This window comes from Parasteatoda tepidariorum, chromosome 9, assembly GCF_982258835.1.
Source record: "Parasteatoda tepidariorum strain Cologne lab strain chromosome 9, Ptep-v5.0, whole genome shotgun sequence".
Lineage (NCBI taxonomy): Eukaryota > Metazoa > Arthropoda > Arachnida > Araneae > Theridiidae > Parasteatoda > Parasteatoda tepidariorum.
The window spans coordinates 68,799,329-68,819,100 of NC_141763.1; the positions used below are offsets into that span (position 1 = coordinate 68,799,329).

At 29.6% G+C, this 19,772-nt stretch overlaps 1 protein-coding gene across 1 annotated transcript; it reads right to left on the bottom strand.

The window, feature by feature from the left end:
* Positions 1-15,414, bottom strand: LOC107437748 (erythroferrone). The gene is made up of 8 exons (XM_016049848.4): positions 14,669-15,414; positions 8,814-8,945; positions 6,781-6,892; positions 6,591-6,631; positions 4,859-5,041; positions 1,862-2,052; positions 1,683-1,758; positions 1-1,152 (listed from the first exon to the last, which is right to left on the bottom strand). The coding sequence occupies exons 1-8, from the start codon at positions 14,822-14,824 to the stop codon at positions 1,054-1,056; spliced, it is 990 nt and encodes a 329-aa protein (XP_015905334.2). The 5' UTR covers positions 14,825-15,414; the 3' UTR covers positions 1-1,053.
* Positions 15,415-19,772: the final 4,358 nt, after the last annotated feature.

Here is a 19,772-nt window from a genome sequence, read left to right on the forward strand (position 1 = left end):
TTAAATAGATACAATTTAATATTCACAACATACACATATTATATACATAATAGGAAAAATACAAATACATAACAGATAAAAATGTACCCATATCAGGAATATAAAAAGGACATATATCAATGTGTATATACACAGATACCTATATGAGATATAAAATGTTGTATAGATTAGAATGTATTTAATTGATGGAAAAAAATAATGTACAAAGAGAAAGGAAAAAAGAAGCTTTTTTTGGCAAAAACTTACTGGAATAATATGCTACAACCAGAATAATAATTCATTGTAGTAATTCATTGCAGTAAAGGAAAGAATAAATTTTTTTTAACATTTCGATTAAGAAAAGTACATAGCAAACATTATAAATAGCAACCGTATTACAACGCAAAACTCTTAGATATAGGTGTTGTAACACTTTTATTGAGATAAGAACTTTTGCCTAAATTTCGTTCTTGTTTCAAGTTTATTAGTTTAGTGATATCTTCAGCACTTAAGAATCCTTCAAGACACTGGTATCGAAGTTTTGTGCTTTTTAACCAATTTCTTATATGATGTTTTCATAAACAAAATCTTCATTTCCTTTAAAAATTTGAGCGATTTTTTTTTCAGATGGAAATATGTCATTTATTTTCCATGTAAATCAAATTTTGTCTTTGTAATAGGGCGTTGATAAAAATTATGCATGAGAATAGTATCTGTCTTCATTGATTTAATATGAGTGTTCATCATCTTCAGATATATGAAAAGACTTTATCATTATCTCAACTATTTCACTCTAATAAAGCATATTAAAGCTAAAACCGATACCCCGTATAGTTTGTTTTTCTGTAATATCAATAGCATCATGAACCACAGATCGATAAAGTTTGTGTCCATATATATTTATATCGGCTATTTCTGTCCATAGAAGATTTTCAAACACCTGGTTCTAATATCCAAAAAATAGCCCTTTCATAAAAATGAGATGAAATGTTTGATTAAACAATTGCATCAGAAAACTAATGTAATTAATTGCTATTGTATTGTATGAATTTTGTAATCTTTGTTTCCTTGAGATCAAATTCCCACTAAATAACCACTGAACTGTGAACCATCCAGGAAAGTGAGATCAGAATTTGAAGCGTTGTCCACAAATACAGAAACGTACTGATTTACCTGAAAACAAATAAGAACGTTTTCAATTAAGAGAAACATTCATAGAACAAATATTATTTACAGAATGTTCCGTAAATATTACCCTTTATACAGGAATATTTTCAGATTCCTTATCAAAATTGAAATCCATACAGTATACAGATTGAGGATTGCTAATCAATATTTAAGTGAAGAAAAGACAAAATTACTATCGATGTAAGTTGATTCCGTAGAAAGGACTGAAAGCCAAAACATCAAAATCCGTTCCATTGTCAAATGAAACTTGGTGTTATATTTCTAATTTCTCATCTTTCTATTCATCTCTATTTCCTCAGTAGTGATTCGTTAAATTTTAAAACTTTTTTTCCTCGTTTAAATATTGATTAAGGACCAGTAATATGCATACGATTTCGGTTTGCGCAGAGCCCACGTACTTGAGCATGCTGCATGTAACCCGAGATAGCAAAATCTTTCTAATAAGGGCAGTAAGTACGGAACACCCTGTATGTGTGTTTATTAATTATCAATGCAATTTATTTTGCAAAACTCACTTTTAAGTGTAATAGACCATTCACCGTAACCGTCATCATACTACCTGGACCGAGACCCGAAACAGTTTCTAAAGATCTGTAATTGAAAAAGAAAAAAATTGTATTCGTTAGACTTACATTAAGTAAAATAAAATAAAAATAAAAACTGTTTTTGTAACAGAAAACTATTTTCAGCTTACGTCTTCTCCTGCAAGGAGGAATCAATGCATATCTGTACAGAGAACAAGTCGCTTCTGACAACTTTTGTTTCTGGCAAACGGATATGCATCCTTGCGTTAAATGTGTAGAATCCGGTCCTGGGAGCGAAAAATCTACCACTATCAGCATCCGACTTACCAGAATCTCTGCCATATGCTCCTGGTTTAGATGCCTGTAAAGATCATGAATTAATTTTTGGAAACACTTAGGGGCAGTTCAAGTGTTACGTAAGCATGTTTTTAGCAATTTTGAAATCCCCTTCCCATTGTCAAAAAAGTAAGCAGATAACAAACACCACTCCAAACTGCAATACGCTGCAAAAAATTTTAGATCAAATTAGAGTAAAAAGTGCCGCCACTCGGGATGCAGGCACTTTTTACTGCAGAACCCATTTTCACCATACAATTTTACAGATCAGAAAAACCTGATGTATCGTAATTTTTACAGATGTGCATATTGTAAAATCACTGGTTCACTGTAATTAAAAAGATTCCTGTGAAAATTACGGTATGAAATTTTACGGTAAAAATGGATTTTGCGGTGAAATGTTTTTAATATATGAGGCGCACAGGATGGCAGTGCTTTTTATCGTAATTTGATCCGGAATTTTTTACAGTGAATTTTTTTTTTTTTCTTCCAGGGCCGAATGTAAGACGGAAAAAAACTGGTGATAGTGCGATTTTATTTATAGATGGTTTGCGTCAGGTTCAATTTAAGCTCTTACTATTATAAAGTATATAGTATTCATCGTTATTCGCTTTTTCTCTAACAAAGAAAAAAAAAAAAACAGTTTATATTTGTTACGACTGTTAAAAAATTCTTAGTAGTCATGAATGTTTTAGTAAGCCATCTCGAAAACAATCTATAATAAAATGATTTTTGCTTGTTTCCGTCTATGAATATATAAGCTTTCAACGCTGTAGCCCCTTATTTCTGTTTTAACTCTGACTTTGAACGTAGTAATCTAATTTTAAGACTGAAATCAAATAAACTAACTTTGCCTGAAACAAAATATATAAGTCTCTTGCCTGTGAAACTCTTAGAATTACCTAAATTTTTTTCCGGTTACGGTTTCCTTACATTTAAAAATAATGTGATTTTTATGTTTTATGTGAGCATTACTAATATTCTTCCTCCCTCTTGTCAGCAAAAATAAGCAAATTCAAACTCCCCCTTCGCTGTTTGGTACTGACATAATATTTGAACTTCAAAGTAAAGAATTTTGGAAAATTTGAAAGTAAATAATACTGTAAAATGTTGACTGTAACATACTACTATGTCTTTACTACAAATAAGATTGCAATAAATTAGAAAAATAGTCCAGATTAATGGAGGACCATGGCTAGCATTCAAGTTATCCCTTACTACGACGTCACTGCAATGAGGGATGATACAGGGATTAGCTCCCTACATTTGTTAACAAGGTCTTCTACCCTATGAAAATTTTCGAATTAAATTTACGTAAAAAAGTACTGGCACCTTCAGTGTGGCAATCGTAAAATTCACTTTACAACAAAATCCATTTTTACCGTAGAATTATGTACCATAATTTTTACAGAAATATTTATTTAGTTATGGTGATTGTTGTTGTTGTAGTCAGCCATTTAGGCAGAGGGGGTGCGATTGTTCTTGCTTTCCAGTGGCGCCATCTATGGTCAAGAATTCGACTTCTGCCACACCCATGCGTCACACTCGCTTATAGGGTGGTTCCATTCATTCACATATCGTAATTTTGACCTGAACCAGAGAACAATCAATCTCCAAGTCAGTACCCTCAGAGGTATTGAATTGTAGTGGGAACATTGAGGACTTTGTGACTTTCCAGATTTAACGTGCACCAGAGTCACCACTTACTACACTGGGAGTACAGTAAAATAGTGGTTGATGGAGGTTGGTCGTTCTCAGGGGTTATCTCCATAATATTATCAGTGGTACATGATCAGTGTCCTTTCATGATCAGTGTCCCAGTTAGTCAGTGTCCTTTCCCATGGTGCGGAAATGGCACTTGTGTTGTCATCATGAAAACCGGATCGTTGAATAAAACTTAGAGCCAATAGAAATGATCCCTACTGATATAATTATGAGTAAAAACAAATTTACCAATTATGAATGATAGAACTATTTCAAATAAATGCACAATTATGTTTTTTGTTTAAGTGTACAATTAATTTTATATCATAAAAACGAGTTAGCTTTTAAAAAATGAAAATAATTTTTTTTTTTGAGATGCTTAGTTTCTTCTTTAAAATAACTTTTTTTTCCCTTTAACTTTCAGCTCTAAAAATAAATCATTGATAGAATCGTCTGTATTGCACTTTGACTGCAATATGAGATAGGAGATCTCTTTCAGAGATTGTCAAAAAGAGCACAAATCTCTAATAAATTAATAATAATCTAACTAAGAATCTCACACAAATATTTTGAATGCATTTTAACCAACTTATTTGTTTTGTTAATATTTTTTGTTTTGATATTTTTTAATGCCTCCTTATCAGACCTTAACCGCATTTCGTCCAGAGGTTCGCTTGGATGCTGGGAGAGGAAGTTGCTATAGTAAATAGAGGAAGTTGCTATAGTTTGTCTAAAGTAAGAACTCCCCTATCCATTCGTCTGGACCGGCGGCTATGACTATGATAACGAGGTATAACTATTTCAAGTAGGAATGCGGGATCATTGTTTGGGACAGATTTTGGCTTGGGTCGGCGAGAAAAAGAGAATATATTTTTCTTTGGTCTGTTGTGTTTGCCTTGAAATGTACTATTCTTGTTTCCATAGCAGCAGACGGTTTCAGACTTTATGGCAGGGAGTGTTCTTACAGTAGACAAACTATGCATATAAGTGAGCTTTCCTACATGTATAGTTTCACTATATATAGCTTTATTTGAGCTCTTTTCATTAAATATTATTTATTTACATAATTTACGAAGTTAACAACTTTAAAATGTCACAATTGAGAGAAAAAAGGTAATAATTCTTACTGATTTAAACATATCCAGTTCTACTTTAGCATGTTTTGGTACAAGAATGTATCGTTTCAAATCCCACATGAAAGAACTGATGACTTTCGGCAAAAATAAATCATTTTCTTCCTTTAATAAAGCCCACCTGTCGACAGGTTCACTGTCATTTGCTCCCAAGGTGGACACACACAACTCTGTACACTGCAAAATGAATTTTTTTTTAGAAAAATTACTGAAATAAATTGGGCAATACCAATAAAGTTTAGAAGTATAGGGTGATCATAACCAAAGGCGAAACTTTAATTATGTACCCCATCAATTTAATGATAAAAGTTAAGTTTTAATTGTAAGGAAAACTATTAAATAAACTATCTAGTAGTTCTTATATCAAAAAAAGTATTGCAGGAAATTTTAAACATCCACTTATAACATTTTTCATGCATCAGTTTCATAAACTGAAATTTATTGGATATTAAAATTTACCAGACAAAAATGAAAAGAAATAAAATTGTATTAGATTTCTATATTTTGCAAAAACGAAACTTTTTTTTTATATGATGTATTCAGGTACTTGATAAACATTCCTGTAAATGCTTGTAATCATTATATTTGTCAACCACAAACCACACATTTACAACCGAATTTACAGTTGATGCAAACGAGCGATTTAACAAACAATGGATCCAGGATAGATATTAGAGCATTAGTCACTCATTTAGATATAGGAGCTGAATATTAATCTTGTTGCGGTACACTTTTAATATAATACTCATTAAACATGTAGCAACTACAATTCATCATTTGGTGAACTAAATTTCGGATTCATAATTTTTTCCACACAATGATGCCGACGCTCGGTATAACGGCCCCTGACGTCGAATACAGACGTTAAATCATGAAATCATTTTATCGTACTAGACTAATTTTAAGTCATATTATAGTCTGAATGATTCATAGAATTCTATTATTCTTATTAATAAAATAAAATTTCAAGTTCAATTCTCGTTAATAAAACCAAAATGGACGGTACTTAATTATTTAATAATTTTTCATTTAATTAATAATTTTTCCATTAATATTTATGACGTTCAAAATAATTTAATAACTTTTACGTTCGTAAGAGGATGATTTACCGGAAAATCTGGTTTTAAAAATTATAGTTCTTGTTACCCCACAATTATCGAAAATTGCGAAACTGAAAAGTAAGTTAAATAATTTTAATACCATGCTTTCAGGTATCATTTATCAAATTTTACCATATATTATAAAAACATATTTTATTGTTAATTTTACCAAAGCTTATTATTTATTGTTAATTTTACAATTATCAAAGCGTTTCGGTGAAAATTACCGAGCTTCTTGGTGTTCCCAGGAGGTCAGAAACACGGTAAAATTTACCATATTTAGGTAATCTTGATTTGATCATACTTTTTTATTCAGTGCGGAACTGGTTTATCAAAGGGATGTCTGCTGAATGACCAAGGATTGTACACAGTATGCACAAAAAATGTAGTGAATGCGTGCATTATTAAATATGTTAATCGCCTTAGCACACTGCGCAAAAAAAAGGAGAGATTAGCATGAATAATTCTCAATTTTAATGGTTCGAGGGCTTGAATTCTAGTATAGTTTTAACAATAAGAATAAATTACAACAAGAATTAATTATAACAATAATTAATTATAATAAGAATAAATTATAATTGTTTTAATATTTAATAATTAAAAATATTTTTTTTCTCATATCATACCCTAGGATCAGCTGCACGAAGAATTTTCTGCTTAGTCATATCTAGAAAAAAGAAAGAAAAAAAAAACACTGTAATATGATTTTATAAAATATTTCAATAATCACAAAAACTGTAAACTTAGAAAATGCCGTTAATTTTTTAAAAAAAAATTAAATGTATGTTTAATAAATTAGAAATTAATTATATTTACCATTTATTAGCGATCGGAACTCTTCAAACATTTCTTCTGCTGTTACATTAGCACCTTTAGGACCTCGTGGCCCCATTGGCCCTCTAGGTCCTGGCAAGCCTACAGATGGTCTCTAAAATTATAAAGTTGTAATATATTGTGAATTGTTTGCTTTGGACATGTTTCAAAAACGTGTTTCATGAAAACGTGTTTCATAAATATTTTATAAAAATAAGATTCTTAAATAATTCATAAAAGAGGAAACTAGTGGGAAAATTTTTTCTTAAAAATGAAAGTTCATTATTCCCTCAAAATGATAAATAAAAATAATAATAAATATGAATAAATAAATGAAAACAATTACTTTGAAAATGTTTTACAGTTCATTTTCATGAAATTGTATTTCCTGATCCATTTGAGCAGCTGACCAATATCAAGTTTAAATCATCATTCATTTCAATAATCATTTAAATCATTGCTCATGATTTAAACATACTGTTTTAGCTTTAATTCTTCAGAAAAATTCAAGAAAATAATAATAAAGAAAAAAAAACGGAGCAAAAAAAATACTACCGAAGGTCATAGTTGATTAAATTTTCCTCATCTTTATTTTGCATTTCAATCAATCTGTTTCTAATGTTCATGAAGATAAAATTAAAACCTCAAGAAAAGCGCCTAATTTATACTTTTTACTATCCATTCTGTCCCCAATGTGAAGTTAATGTCCTTTTTTATACCAAGAGGAAAAATTATTTCATCTTGAATATGTTCGAAGCATTAATTATTTTACTTTTTATGTAATTTAATTTTTAGTCTCGTGATAGTACACAAATGTTTCAAATATCAATTTTTATTTTCTTTAAATTTATTCAAAGCAATTTTAAGTATGAATGTTTTTTTTTTAAAAAAATACTACATACACATGCAATAACAAGTTTAACCAGCTTGCAGGATTTTATTAGTGTATCAGTGTGCTATTATTAACCTCAAATTGCTTGCAAAACACCGATCTTATCGCGAAGAAACTTTTCATTTCCCACTGTCCGATAGTCTGAGTTGTAAGTAATTATTTTCGGCTGGCTCAGAGTTGATATAATTCGAAACAACGTAGTGAATTTCTTGGAGAAGAATGCACAATCTCCGTAATTTCTAACATCTGACTTGTATTTTGTACTTTTCTCCTCTTTGTTTCCTGAGGTTTTAGTTTTTATTAGATCAACGCTAGTTTTGCATGGTAAGTTATTATTTTACTTTCTTATACTCCTCTGCTTGACCAAATTATTAGACGCACTGTAAGATTCTATGTAAAATCTTAATTATCAGATGATACTATACAGCATTACTGTTTTTACGCAACTGAAACCGGTTTGCACTTATTTACGTTTGGGTATCAATTGGTTAAATTAGACGATATATAATATAAATTCGACGATTCGATAAATTAGACGATACATTATATAAATATTGAATATTTATTATACAAGGTACTATATTAGTATATTATAATAATTAGTTCAAATTATTAGACTCACTGTAGTGATTTAATAATTACATGTTTTGCATGATTTTATATGCAATACTTTTATCTTTAAATATACATGTAACGGGCTTTTATTTAGGATATTTTTTATACTCTTCTTATTTGTATTTATTTTTGACCCATTGCGTTACTATGATAACCAATTAAAACACGAACGTAAACAAGTGTAAACAAACCGGTTTCAGCCACGGAAAAACACTAATGCTGTATAGTAACAACTGATAATTAAGATTTTACATAGAATCTTATAGTGCGTCTAATAATTTGGCTAGGGACTGTAGTGGTGACCAAATATGATTCCGTCAAGTGTAGTGTTTTTGGAATGGGAGGAGGGCAAAATTTCGGCAATTCGTAAAATGCTTCCCTTTCCGTTCACCTCTCAATGCCTTTTTGCATAACTAGATCAACGTTGCACCAATGCATCGCAGATATGAATGTCTTTGTTTTTCATATAAATGCTTTTTAATGGCAAAACTTATATAGCCTAGCGCTAATACAGCCATTTCTTTATTACCTGCATATTGAAAGTTCTAGTCATCATTTTTCGTTGCGCTTTCTTCTCTCTTCTTACTTTCCGTTCGTTTTCTTGGACTGCATTCTGGAAATATTTCCATGTATCCTTAGAACTTAATGAGGTAATTCCTTCCTATAATATCAATAAGAAGCATTATGGCAACATCAATGTGTATTTGTGTAAAATTATTTCATTAATCAAGACGAAAATAAGTTAAACTGTTTTAAATTGATTTTATTGTAAGAATTTAAATAACTATTAAAAATTTCAGTTTGGTTCAAATTAATGGTGTTAGTTTTATTTCCACGGAAAAAAAATGCAAGTCAACAATGCATACATATACAATAACAAATGCATATATTGATCTGCTTGCATTTTTTTCTGTATCAGTGTGCATCATTTCATTATTAACCTCAAATTGTGTCTGTTCCAGGACAGGAAGCTTTTGGAGTTCGCTTGAAGCTGTTTTGATAATGTCGTTCGAAAACAAACTGAAAAGTTCAATCGGTTTTCACCTTAAGAGAAAAATGGTGATATTCTTTCCGTCTTCGAAAATATGAACTGAATCAATCGAAAAAGTAACAGTTAAACGAATAACAACCATTAAACGATAAACTTCTCAAAAGTTGAAGAAATTCGGAGTGGGCTCCAAAAGCTCAGGCTTGTGGACCCATTGTTTACAACAACAAGTTGTCGGGACAAATGCGCTGTTGAACTTAATAAAGGGGTAAATGTGTTATTTAAATTTTCCTTATAGTTCTTTTATAATTCAAATTGTTCCTAATTTTCTTGAAAATGAAATAAAAAATTCCTTGATTTAATGTGTAACAAACGATCTACAGTTAATTTTATTAAAGAAAGATTGTAATTTTAACAAAAAATCAATTGTAAAATTTGCATAAATGACAGCATTCTTAAGAGTAGTTGTGGAGACGGATAATGCATAGTAGTTCGAGTAGTACTTCACAAAAGCAGATTTTACGAATAAAAGCATTCAAAACTATAATTAATAGTTTAAATTAGAACAATCAAGAGAATTAGTTCAAATTTGACGTTGTAATCGGATGCACTACGATATTTTATCTATAGATAGATAGATACAGTCGTGAAATATTTTGAAGTATTAAATCTTATAAGCTTTATAATTTTTTTTTTTTTTTACATGACATAAAAATTCTTATTAAATGAAAAATGTTTAGTAATGCAAATAAACCAGCATAACTTAAACTTCTGTTGAGTACTTGCAACTCGTGAAGTGATAGTGCCTGACGTTGTGATTTTAATTAGATTTCATTGGACTTCTGCAAGCGACGTCACGCATGTTTGTCGAACCTGATTGGCTTCTGAATCGCAAATGCCATGATTTATCTACGATGACGTTACTTGCAAATATCCAATTTGTTACATATCGCTTGCAAAAGTAAAATGAGTCTGTTATTATTCTGAAAAGAAATAGGAATATTTTCTTTTAGATAAAATGTCAAGGTGGCATCAATTTGCCTCAAACATCGAATTCCATTATTTCGACAATCGAAATGTTTAATCTGAAAAATCGTTTGCCCAATTACAATATTAATAGCAGATAAACTTAAACTACTTAAATAAATGTACCCAAACGACTTTTTAAAATTCTTTGAGCTATAAGAAAAAAATAATTTGTTTTTCTTTAAATGTAGCATAATAGGTTTGTCTAGACAGATATACACAATAATAGTGTTCTCTTCTTAATTTTATTCAATTATATCTTGTGAAATAAATGATCAAGTTAGACTACGTTTCTAAAAATTATTTGTAGCAGGTAAGTCTTCCATGCTTTGATTTTTTTTCGATTTTAAATTTCCTTCATGTAATGATTGGTTTAATCACAATTGTAACTATACTTTTTTCCGAATGCTGTCTACGTTTTTATGATTATTTCCTGCTTCTGTTTAAAAAGAACTAAGTTTAAGGAATAGTTTGTTCCTTTTAATTTTAAACAATAATCGACCTACGTATCACAGTTTAAATGTATCGTATTAAGAATGGTTGCTTTAAATTAAAATTAACATCTGAAATTTTAAAAAGTATAAAAAACAGTAACTTAAAAAAGAATTCATTCATCATTGGGATGCGATTGTGTATTATTATAAATCATGACGTCAATTATATGAAATTTTTTGATTATTTATTTCGTGTTTTTGTCACTTATGAAACTTTTCCTTATGAATATTGTCTTATTATTTTCTGTGTTTCTCGCTTAATGTCAATATTTTTGTCTTTTTTTTAACACTTATTGTGTGAATCAGTGTATAAAATATTTTACAATAATTGTTTTAAATTAACAACGACAATCAGTATATAAAATTTTTTAATCATTAGTAACAATGCAAATAAATAAATTTATCGCAATTAAAAGATTTTTTTTTATCGGATATGAATAGTATCGGGCATATAAAAAAATTATTCTTTTCCGCCACAGGAAAGTTATAATTTTCTTTCTTTTCTTTTTTTTTTTTTTTTTTTAATTTGGATTTTCAACCAAACTGAATAATGCTTTCGCTTTCGGCCACATGATTAAGAGCTTACTATAATGCATGAAAAACCTTAATTTTTATATTACGTCAAAATTTAGCCGCCGTTACCGTCATTTTCAAAAGCAATTTTTGCAACTTGCTACTTTGCAAGTTGCAGAAATTACTTTTTGATAAGTTATAATAATAATTTTTTTTGGGGGGGGGGGGATTTTTCACTTTTGGAGCCTCAATTCCAATAGGCCCCCGAACCCCCAAGCGCTGTAAATCTGACTAGTGTAAGTAAAAGAACATAACAGAAATATGTTACTGTAATAATCAGTTTCGTTTTTACAACAATAATTAGATTTCGAGTTACGAAACTACGTCAATGAGCCGTAGTAATAGCAATAGGAGTATGTCATGTCATCATGACCAAGATTTATCTAACACCTTCCTTTCTCTTTCAAAATCTCAACTTTACTTGCGAAACTCTTAGGTAGTTTGATGATTATAAAATTTCAACGTTCCTCAATTCGATAAATATCAGATCTCGATGTCGCTATCGCCCAACTTTATCGACAGCATATAACACTGTCTCTTAGTTAAATACAGTATATTTTCTTATACTGTGCCTAATATATGAACTGGTGTGATCTCTGACAGCATATAGTGTTTGCATGAAAATACACTACCCTACAATAATGGAAGAATCAGTTACAGTTTTTGACATTTTTTGAAATTTCTCAAGAAATACTTAGAGTATTATTTTGCAACTTTGGAGATGTTTCAAGATCATGCAAATTTTCATACTTTGTAATAAGATTTAAAGCTTTCAGAGGTGTGGGAGACCTGCAATAAATTACGAAGAAAAATAAGTATTTTTGAATACCTTATGCAAGAAAAAAAAATCAAGCAATAAGCTTGTAACTTGTATCGATTAAGTTGTTATTTACATAAAAGAAAATTAGCTATGGGGTGTTCCAAATATTGCGTTATCACCTACTGAAGGCGGGTTTAGTTGTTTATATTTGTTGACAAGGAGAGAGGAGGGATACCAGCAATGCTTCAAAAGTCATGGTGGCTCAGAGAATAGAGTGTTCGCCTTTTAATACGGTGAACTGTGTTTTGAATGCCAGCGATGGCTGGTCGGTATGAATTCCGCACCCGGCTCGCACCGACCACAGTGGTAACGTAAAATATCCTCAGTGGTAGAAAGATTATGTATTAGTCTCTTTGCCCTCAGGCTAACCATAAGCAGTTTTCGCGGTTTTTGTCTCCATGTTACGCAAAATGCGAGTTTTTTCCATCAAAAATATCTCCACGTAAGCAAATTTTTCCTAATACTTGTGTTAGGAGAAATCCAGGTGCTCCCTTGTTTTTCGGTTGGGTTCAAAATTATCAGGCAATGGAGTTGAACATTGGCAGTCGTAAACTCAAAATTAGGTCGGCTGTTAAACGACGCATATGAAGTAAAATAAAATTGCTGCACATTGTTGAAACATAGGGCATAAATTCAATTTCAACAATCCAATTTTTTTTCCATCCTTGTTATATAACCTCATCTTGACGCCCTGGAATCTTGTTTTTTTTTAAGTGAATGCTGATTCTCTTGTTAACAATATCAGTTCTTCACCACCTCTCCATGGCACGTGGAAATACATTATACCCTGAGTTACCCCCTTCCGGCCACTGTGGTTTTCATGTGGTTACATACATAATTAGTAGACTGAAATATATATTCATAAAATGACTAAAATGCTTTTTTATCTTGAATTTTGGCAATTCTAGTGAGAAAAAGAAATTTTTTGTAAATTTGATATGTGCTAAAGTTGAGCTAAAAGTTATTATGAATAACAAAAGTTATGTATTCCTCGTAAATTGCGTTTTTTTTAAAAAACTTTTATGGATATGTGTAACTTGGAGGGGGGGGAACATATTTTATATTTCTTATGATAAAAATACTTGCTAAATTTCTGGAAAAAAAATTTCTTTTTTTAATGGCAAAACTGATTTTTTTAACTCTTATTAGTTACATCAATTTTGATTTCCGATGCTAATTTATATTTTTGCGAGACGTTAGAATTGGACGTCTAAGCTTTTTTTACAACTCTTTGGTGGAAGACAAAAAGTTCGTCAACTATTGCCGCTATTATTCGTGGCAATTGTTGTTCTCTTCTGATTTTTTTTTTTTTTTACTCGGCTAGTTTGATTAAGTATTTTCCAAATATATAAATTTAAAAAATATTTATAGAAGAAAAATGTTAGGCAAAATTTTCGTGCAATTAAAAGATTTCCTACTTTTAAAATGCTACAAAAATGCAGTTGCTTTGCACTTATTTGTTTATAAAAGTTTAAAATCACTTAATGAAATAAATGAAAATAAATGCAGTTGCTTTACACTTGTTTGTTTTACACTTATTTGTTTATAAAAGTTTAAAATTACTTAATCAAATAAATGAAAATTTAAAAAAAAAAAAAATGAAAACAGCCAAAATGGAATTGTTTTTTATGATCTCTTCAATAGAATGGGCTAAAAATGAAATAATAATAAAAAAAATAGAGAAGGGGAGCACAAAAATGCTAGACACTGAAGCTAATGCCTTTTAGTAAAATAATTTTACTAATAAAGGATCAAAAATCACAGCAAAAAGTAATGTTACCTAAGATTTATTTCATATAACTAATATAAATAGCATAGTAAATCATTTATAGTAAAAAACATTGCATTAATTTTTCATTCTTGCAGGAAAGTAACTTTTTTAAATCGTTTCAATTTTTTTTGAATTGAACCTTTAAAATTAAACAGGCTCAGGCCTTCTAAAATCTTAAAATCGGCCTGTGAATTACTTAGTAATATTTAGGAGTAGTACTATTAATTATTTAATTAATAATGTAGTTTCTTGTTTATACATCAGCTTAGTTCTATGTATTGTTTGAAAGTATCACCAAGATTGTATGATTAAGAGTATCACTTTCAATCAATATGATACAAATAAAAAATCGAGTTGAACAAACTTTAAACAGAAATTGAATAATGATATTTTTTGCCTTTATCATAAATAACATTAGAATAAAAAAAAATTATAATTAGAATGAAAAATGTGAAAATTAAATTCCAAAGAAACTGTAAAAATCATACAAATATTACGGTACAAAAAAAAAAATCAATTAATATAAATAGTACATAATGTTTTTAGTCCCTCCTCTCATTTCAAATAATACTCTAATTTTTAAATAACACAATTACAGCGGATTATATATATTAAATTCTTTATCAATGCTTAAAGTTAAGTATTATATTAAGTATTTTATAAAAAAAATATTAAGTATTTTTTAAATGTAATTATTTTATAAAATACTTACATTTTTCTTTGGCGCCGTAGATCTCTGCAAAGATGGATTCAATGGCCATTTTCGCTCTCCAGCTTCTATCCGAAACCTCTTTTTAGCTGCCGAAGTTTGGCAAATAATGGATACCAGGAAAGTCACAAACACAATAAAATGTAGATTACAAATCATGTTAATAGTTCTAAGCAAAAAAAGCGCAGTTCGGGGCAAAAAGAACAACACAAATCGCCAATTAAACAACCACAAAACACCAAATAATCCCAGAATCAATTTGAAATCAATCCACTAGACATAATTACTCGATAAACAAATGTTCCATTTCCGATTAATCAACAATGACGCAACATACAAAGACTTCTTTGATTATCCTACGTTCCTAATTGACTACCACCGACGAACCGCGCGAACTGAAGACCTCAGAACTGAAAATGGCAAAACCGACTGCCTTCCACAGGAAATTCTTAAAAATCTTTTCCTAAAGGTGATTCGTTTCTGAAAATAAAGGCAAAGAGTGGGCAAGTAAACTGGACAAAAGCTCCAAGTGATATTTTCCGTCTGACCCCACCCCCTTACCTGTAAATCACGTGCAAATTTTGCTTCAGGTATTTTAGGGGGGCAGCTTTTAGAACACGTGTGTATTGTCACAGCCTTTTTTTCTATAGAAAAGACACTCAGGTGCCAGTGTAGGATGGATGGTGCAAATCTCTTGCTTGGAGGTAAGGAAGACACGCTTTGATCTTTTCCTCTTGCAAAAAGTGGACAATATAAGTCAAAGCTCAGAAATTGAAAGCCAGTTTCCATAGAAGTTAATGGCAAATTTTCTTTTCTTTTTTTTTCTTTCTAAAAGGGAATAAACGTTACCGATTTGTGGCTATAATAGTTGGCTGATTGTCTGGTTTTGTTGCCTAACATTTCGAGTTCCTAAATCTGTAAAGAGAAAAGAGACTCTTCGTGTGGTAGACATTTTAAATAATAAGAAATGAAAGAAATAATTTCCAACAAAATTTTTAAACATTATTCAACATAGTGTACATAAACTCTAGAAATCTAGAAATAATTATAAACAAATGATTGGAAAATGACGATTTGATTCAAATAAGATTAAAATCTGGATTATGTTGCACGAAAATACTGAAAAAGTTCCATTTTATCTAAAAATGGAACGAAAATAGCAGGGGTTTCAATAACAAGGACATATAAGAGCCGGGCGCTATAGCAAAAAGATTTAATCACGTAAAATAATAGTACATCATAATACTACTTACAATTAAGAGATGTTACGAAAGTAAACCTTTTATCAATTTAGCATAAATTTATGTGTGCATATCTTCGTATTTTACTGTAAAAAGTGTTTTAACAACAGAAATTGTAATACATTTAGATTTAAAATAGGTGGACATTTTCTTTTAATAGCCCTCAACTTGGTTTAAAAAAAGAAACAGTAGTATTTTTTCACAGAATTTTATTAAGTAATTTGCAAAGAATAAATGGTATTCGACAAAGTGTTTTAAGTGAATTGAAAAATATTTCGGCACAGTTATAAAACTCGTTTACTCTGAGATAATTCCATGCAAAATATAACTTTTAGTAAATATTTATTATTTTGTTTTATAACAGTCGAAATATTTTAAATTCTAATGTATACAATTTTTTACATCATTTTAAAGAATGTAATTGTATATAACAAAATACGAAATTTGAGCGAAATCAGTCGAATAGTTATTGAGAAATTGAATTTTAAGAACATGACTTTTTCAAAATTGGAAAAAGATAATTTAATTTAACAAAGAACCTCGAGGGCTGAAAATTTGTATTTTTTTCCCCTACAGAATATAAAAATTTTTCAAAAGGATTTTACTAATTATCGGAGTCGATAACTAGTAAAGTAACATACAGGTGAAATAGCCAAAGCACTTAACTACTGGGACAAAAAAAAAAAAAAAAAAAAAGAAGAGCACTATTTATAATTTGGAACATTGAGAACAACCTCCTATTAATTATAAATATAACTTGAAATCTTCAAAGTGCAGAAAGAAGAAAATTTTTCAATAAAAAAAAAATTATATCATATCTAATTATAAATTAAGTGGATGTTTTCTTCTAACATACAGGGTAAGAAAATACGAAAAACATTGTTTACAATCTGGGGCATTGCGACATCAAACTCTTATTAATTATTGAATTAGCTTTAATCCTTTAATGTTCGACTTCGTATTTTATAGAAAAAAGTACTCAAGTTAAAAATTAAAAAAATGGTCACACATTTGAGTTTAAATTAAGTGAATATCTTCTTCTAACATTCAGGTTAAGAAAATATCAAGCAGCCTTTCAAAAATTACGTCAGCCTATTTTTGGCAATATTGAAGTTTCCCTTCCCTCTTGTCAGAAAAAACAACAAAATCAAAAACCCTTCATGATTACGTAAAAAAAAATTGCTATGCCTTCCTTTTTTTTTACTTGAGCTTTAAATTTTATTGTAGCAATCAAATTTAAAGATTAAATTCAAGCCAGGATTTTTACTTTAAACGTAACAAAATTAACGTTTTTGTTCATTTTATAAAATTTTAAGTGGAATACTTTCTTAGGAATCTTTTCTTCTAACCCAAAACACTCGACCTCTGATTCTTATTTAATCTTTTCAACTCATTACTCCGAATTTAATTAAAAATTTTCTAATTGTGATTCTTTATTGCATTTTTTCAATTAAAAAAAAATTGAAAATTAAGGAATTTTAATACCCCTTTCGTAAGCGTTACTTACATTCCTCCTCCCTTCTTGTCAACAGCAAAAATAAAAAAAGCATAAACCCCATCCTCCCGATAAGTGCTTACGGAATAATTGAAGTGTCCCTAAGGACACTGGTTACAATTTAGGGCAATGCGAACATGAATCTCTTATTAATTATTAATTTAACTGAAACCCTTTACTATGTCCTATTTTGCAAACGAAAAGTGCTCCAATAATGAAAAAAAGGAATCTATTAAAGTTTTAATTGGGTAGATATTTTCTTCTAATGTCTACCAATTTAATTTAAGTGATAAGACCATTGCAAAATTCTCTGTTTTATTTTTGAATGATTTCTACAAGCGTATTAATCAAAACTCATATAAAATCAAGAAGTAGCTCTTGTTACTTATTGAAATTCTATATGATTTAAGACATCCACCTCAAAACTCCAGATTCACATTGCCTGGGCATAATTTCGTGTTCCCTCAAAATGCTACGAAGAGACCTTGAAATAGGATGGATGTAGACTCCAGAATGTCCGGTGGGCGCAGTGCAGTTCTACTTACTTTTCTAAGTTTTCAACCCATTTATCAAAAAACATAATAGCCTGTAAGATCTGAAGTCTAATATATCTTTGCCGCCCAAAAAGCATTGTTATGAGACTTTATCGTTGCCCAGCGCACCATATATTTTCTTTTTGCATGGTAGTGTCTCAAGTACTTATGTCATGTAGCTTATTCCCAATTACCTAAACGAAATAAGGAACACCTCATAAAAAATAATTATATAACTAAAGAGGAACTGAAGCAGATGTTTTCTTCTTCTTTTTTTGAAATTTCTTTTTCGTAAACAGATATGCGGTTGGTGCAGACAGCAGGTTTCTCTTATGGTAATGACGAAGCTAGGATTTGATTTGTCATCAGTTTGTAAGGCTTTATTGAAATTTAGTCGGATTATTATAATTTTATAAATTAAGCTAATACTGTGTATCGGAGAGAAAAAAAGTTATGAAAGATTAGGTGCACATCACATTTAGGTTATATTAGGTTAGGTTAGATTAGGTTATATCACATTTTCAAATTGTTCACGAGATATTTTTGTTTACCACCACAATTTCCTGGCGGGTAATAAGATTATTTTAATTTTGTGCTTTTATCTGGCTGAAATTCTGGAAAATTTAAAGTGCTTATTTAAAAATAATACTAAGGAACAGTTTGATGCAAGAATGTTAAATTTAGAAAACGTTTAATACGCTCAACTGACTAGTCTATAGTGTAAAAAAATCTATTTTCAAAAAAAGTTTTCTGATGTGTTTCGTCATAATCATTTTAAATACTAATAACATAATTTTAAATTGATTTAAAAAAGGGACCATATTTTTCATATTGCAACCTTTTTTTTACCAAATTGAAATGAAATTGGAAAATTGAAAATTAGTATGTCATGATATGTAATTACGGCGCAGCTATATAAAGTTTCCTATCTCTTAATGATGATGGTTAGAGCCTCTTGCTTGTCCTTGGTTCAAATCCCACCGGTAGTCAACGAACTTTTTCATATATTTCTCCGACCAAACAACTTTTGAGACTATGTATTTTGCTAAAAACTGATTATATGCTTTCGTAAATTTAAATACATGTGGTTTTCAAATCATTCTTTAACTTTCTTTCTCAGAATCATGTTTCTGTATAAAAAATGACACGTCAACAATTTTCTGGTGGAGAGGACACAAATTGTAGCGAATGGATTATTTATAATAATCAGTGAAGTTAAAATTACCACGAAATAACTTTCAAACCAAACAGTATTTTGATATATTTTATTGTTAGTATTTTAAGCAATAAAACTTTAAATTGAAGATTAAATTACGTTTTCTCCTTAATTTAAAAACAAACTCATAATAATATATTTTGATTTTGTTTAAGAAAAATGTCTAAAATTCATTATTTTAGAACTTAATGAAGTATTTAAATTTTGGTTCAGTTTCTTCGTTATTCCAGGTCATTTTATAAAGAAGTTTGAATATATCTTTAAGTTAATTTATTTGTATAATTTATGTGTTACCTTCGTTGTATAACAATTCAAAGGGATTTTATCAAAATATAATTATTATCGAAATTTTTATTTTTAACTTATTAAATATAACTCTCTGAGTTTGTTTCTAAATAAATTTTATTTAGTATTAGCTGAACTAAAAAACTTAGACGATAGACTGCAGAATCGAGAAAGATTGCATTCATAAACGACATTCTCGTTTCTTATGACATATAGCAGAAATAATGCTTTATTAAATGTAAAATGTAAACTTCAAAGTAATATGGTAAATTGACTTTTATACAAAAAGTAAAAAACATTTCCACCGTAAATACGTTGCTCTGTAGGATAATTTATA

Coding starts and splice junctions, on each gene's coding strand:
- LOC107437748 (XM_016049848.4), bottom strand. CDS start 14,824: ATGATTTGTAATCTACATTTTATTGTGTTTGTGACTTTCCTGGTATCC. Junction 6,632..6,780: donor GTTCCGATCGCTAATAAATG/GTAAATATAATT, acceptor TCTTTTTTCTAG/ATATGACTAAGCAGAAAATT. Junction 2,053..4,858: donor AACTGGATATGTTTAAATCA/GTAAGAATTATT, acceptor TGATCTTTACAG/GCATCTAAACCAGGAGCATA.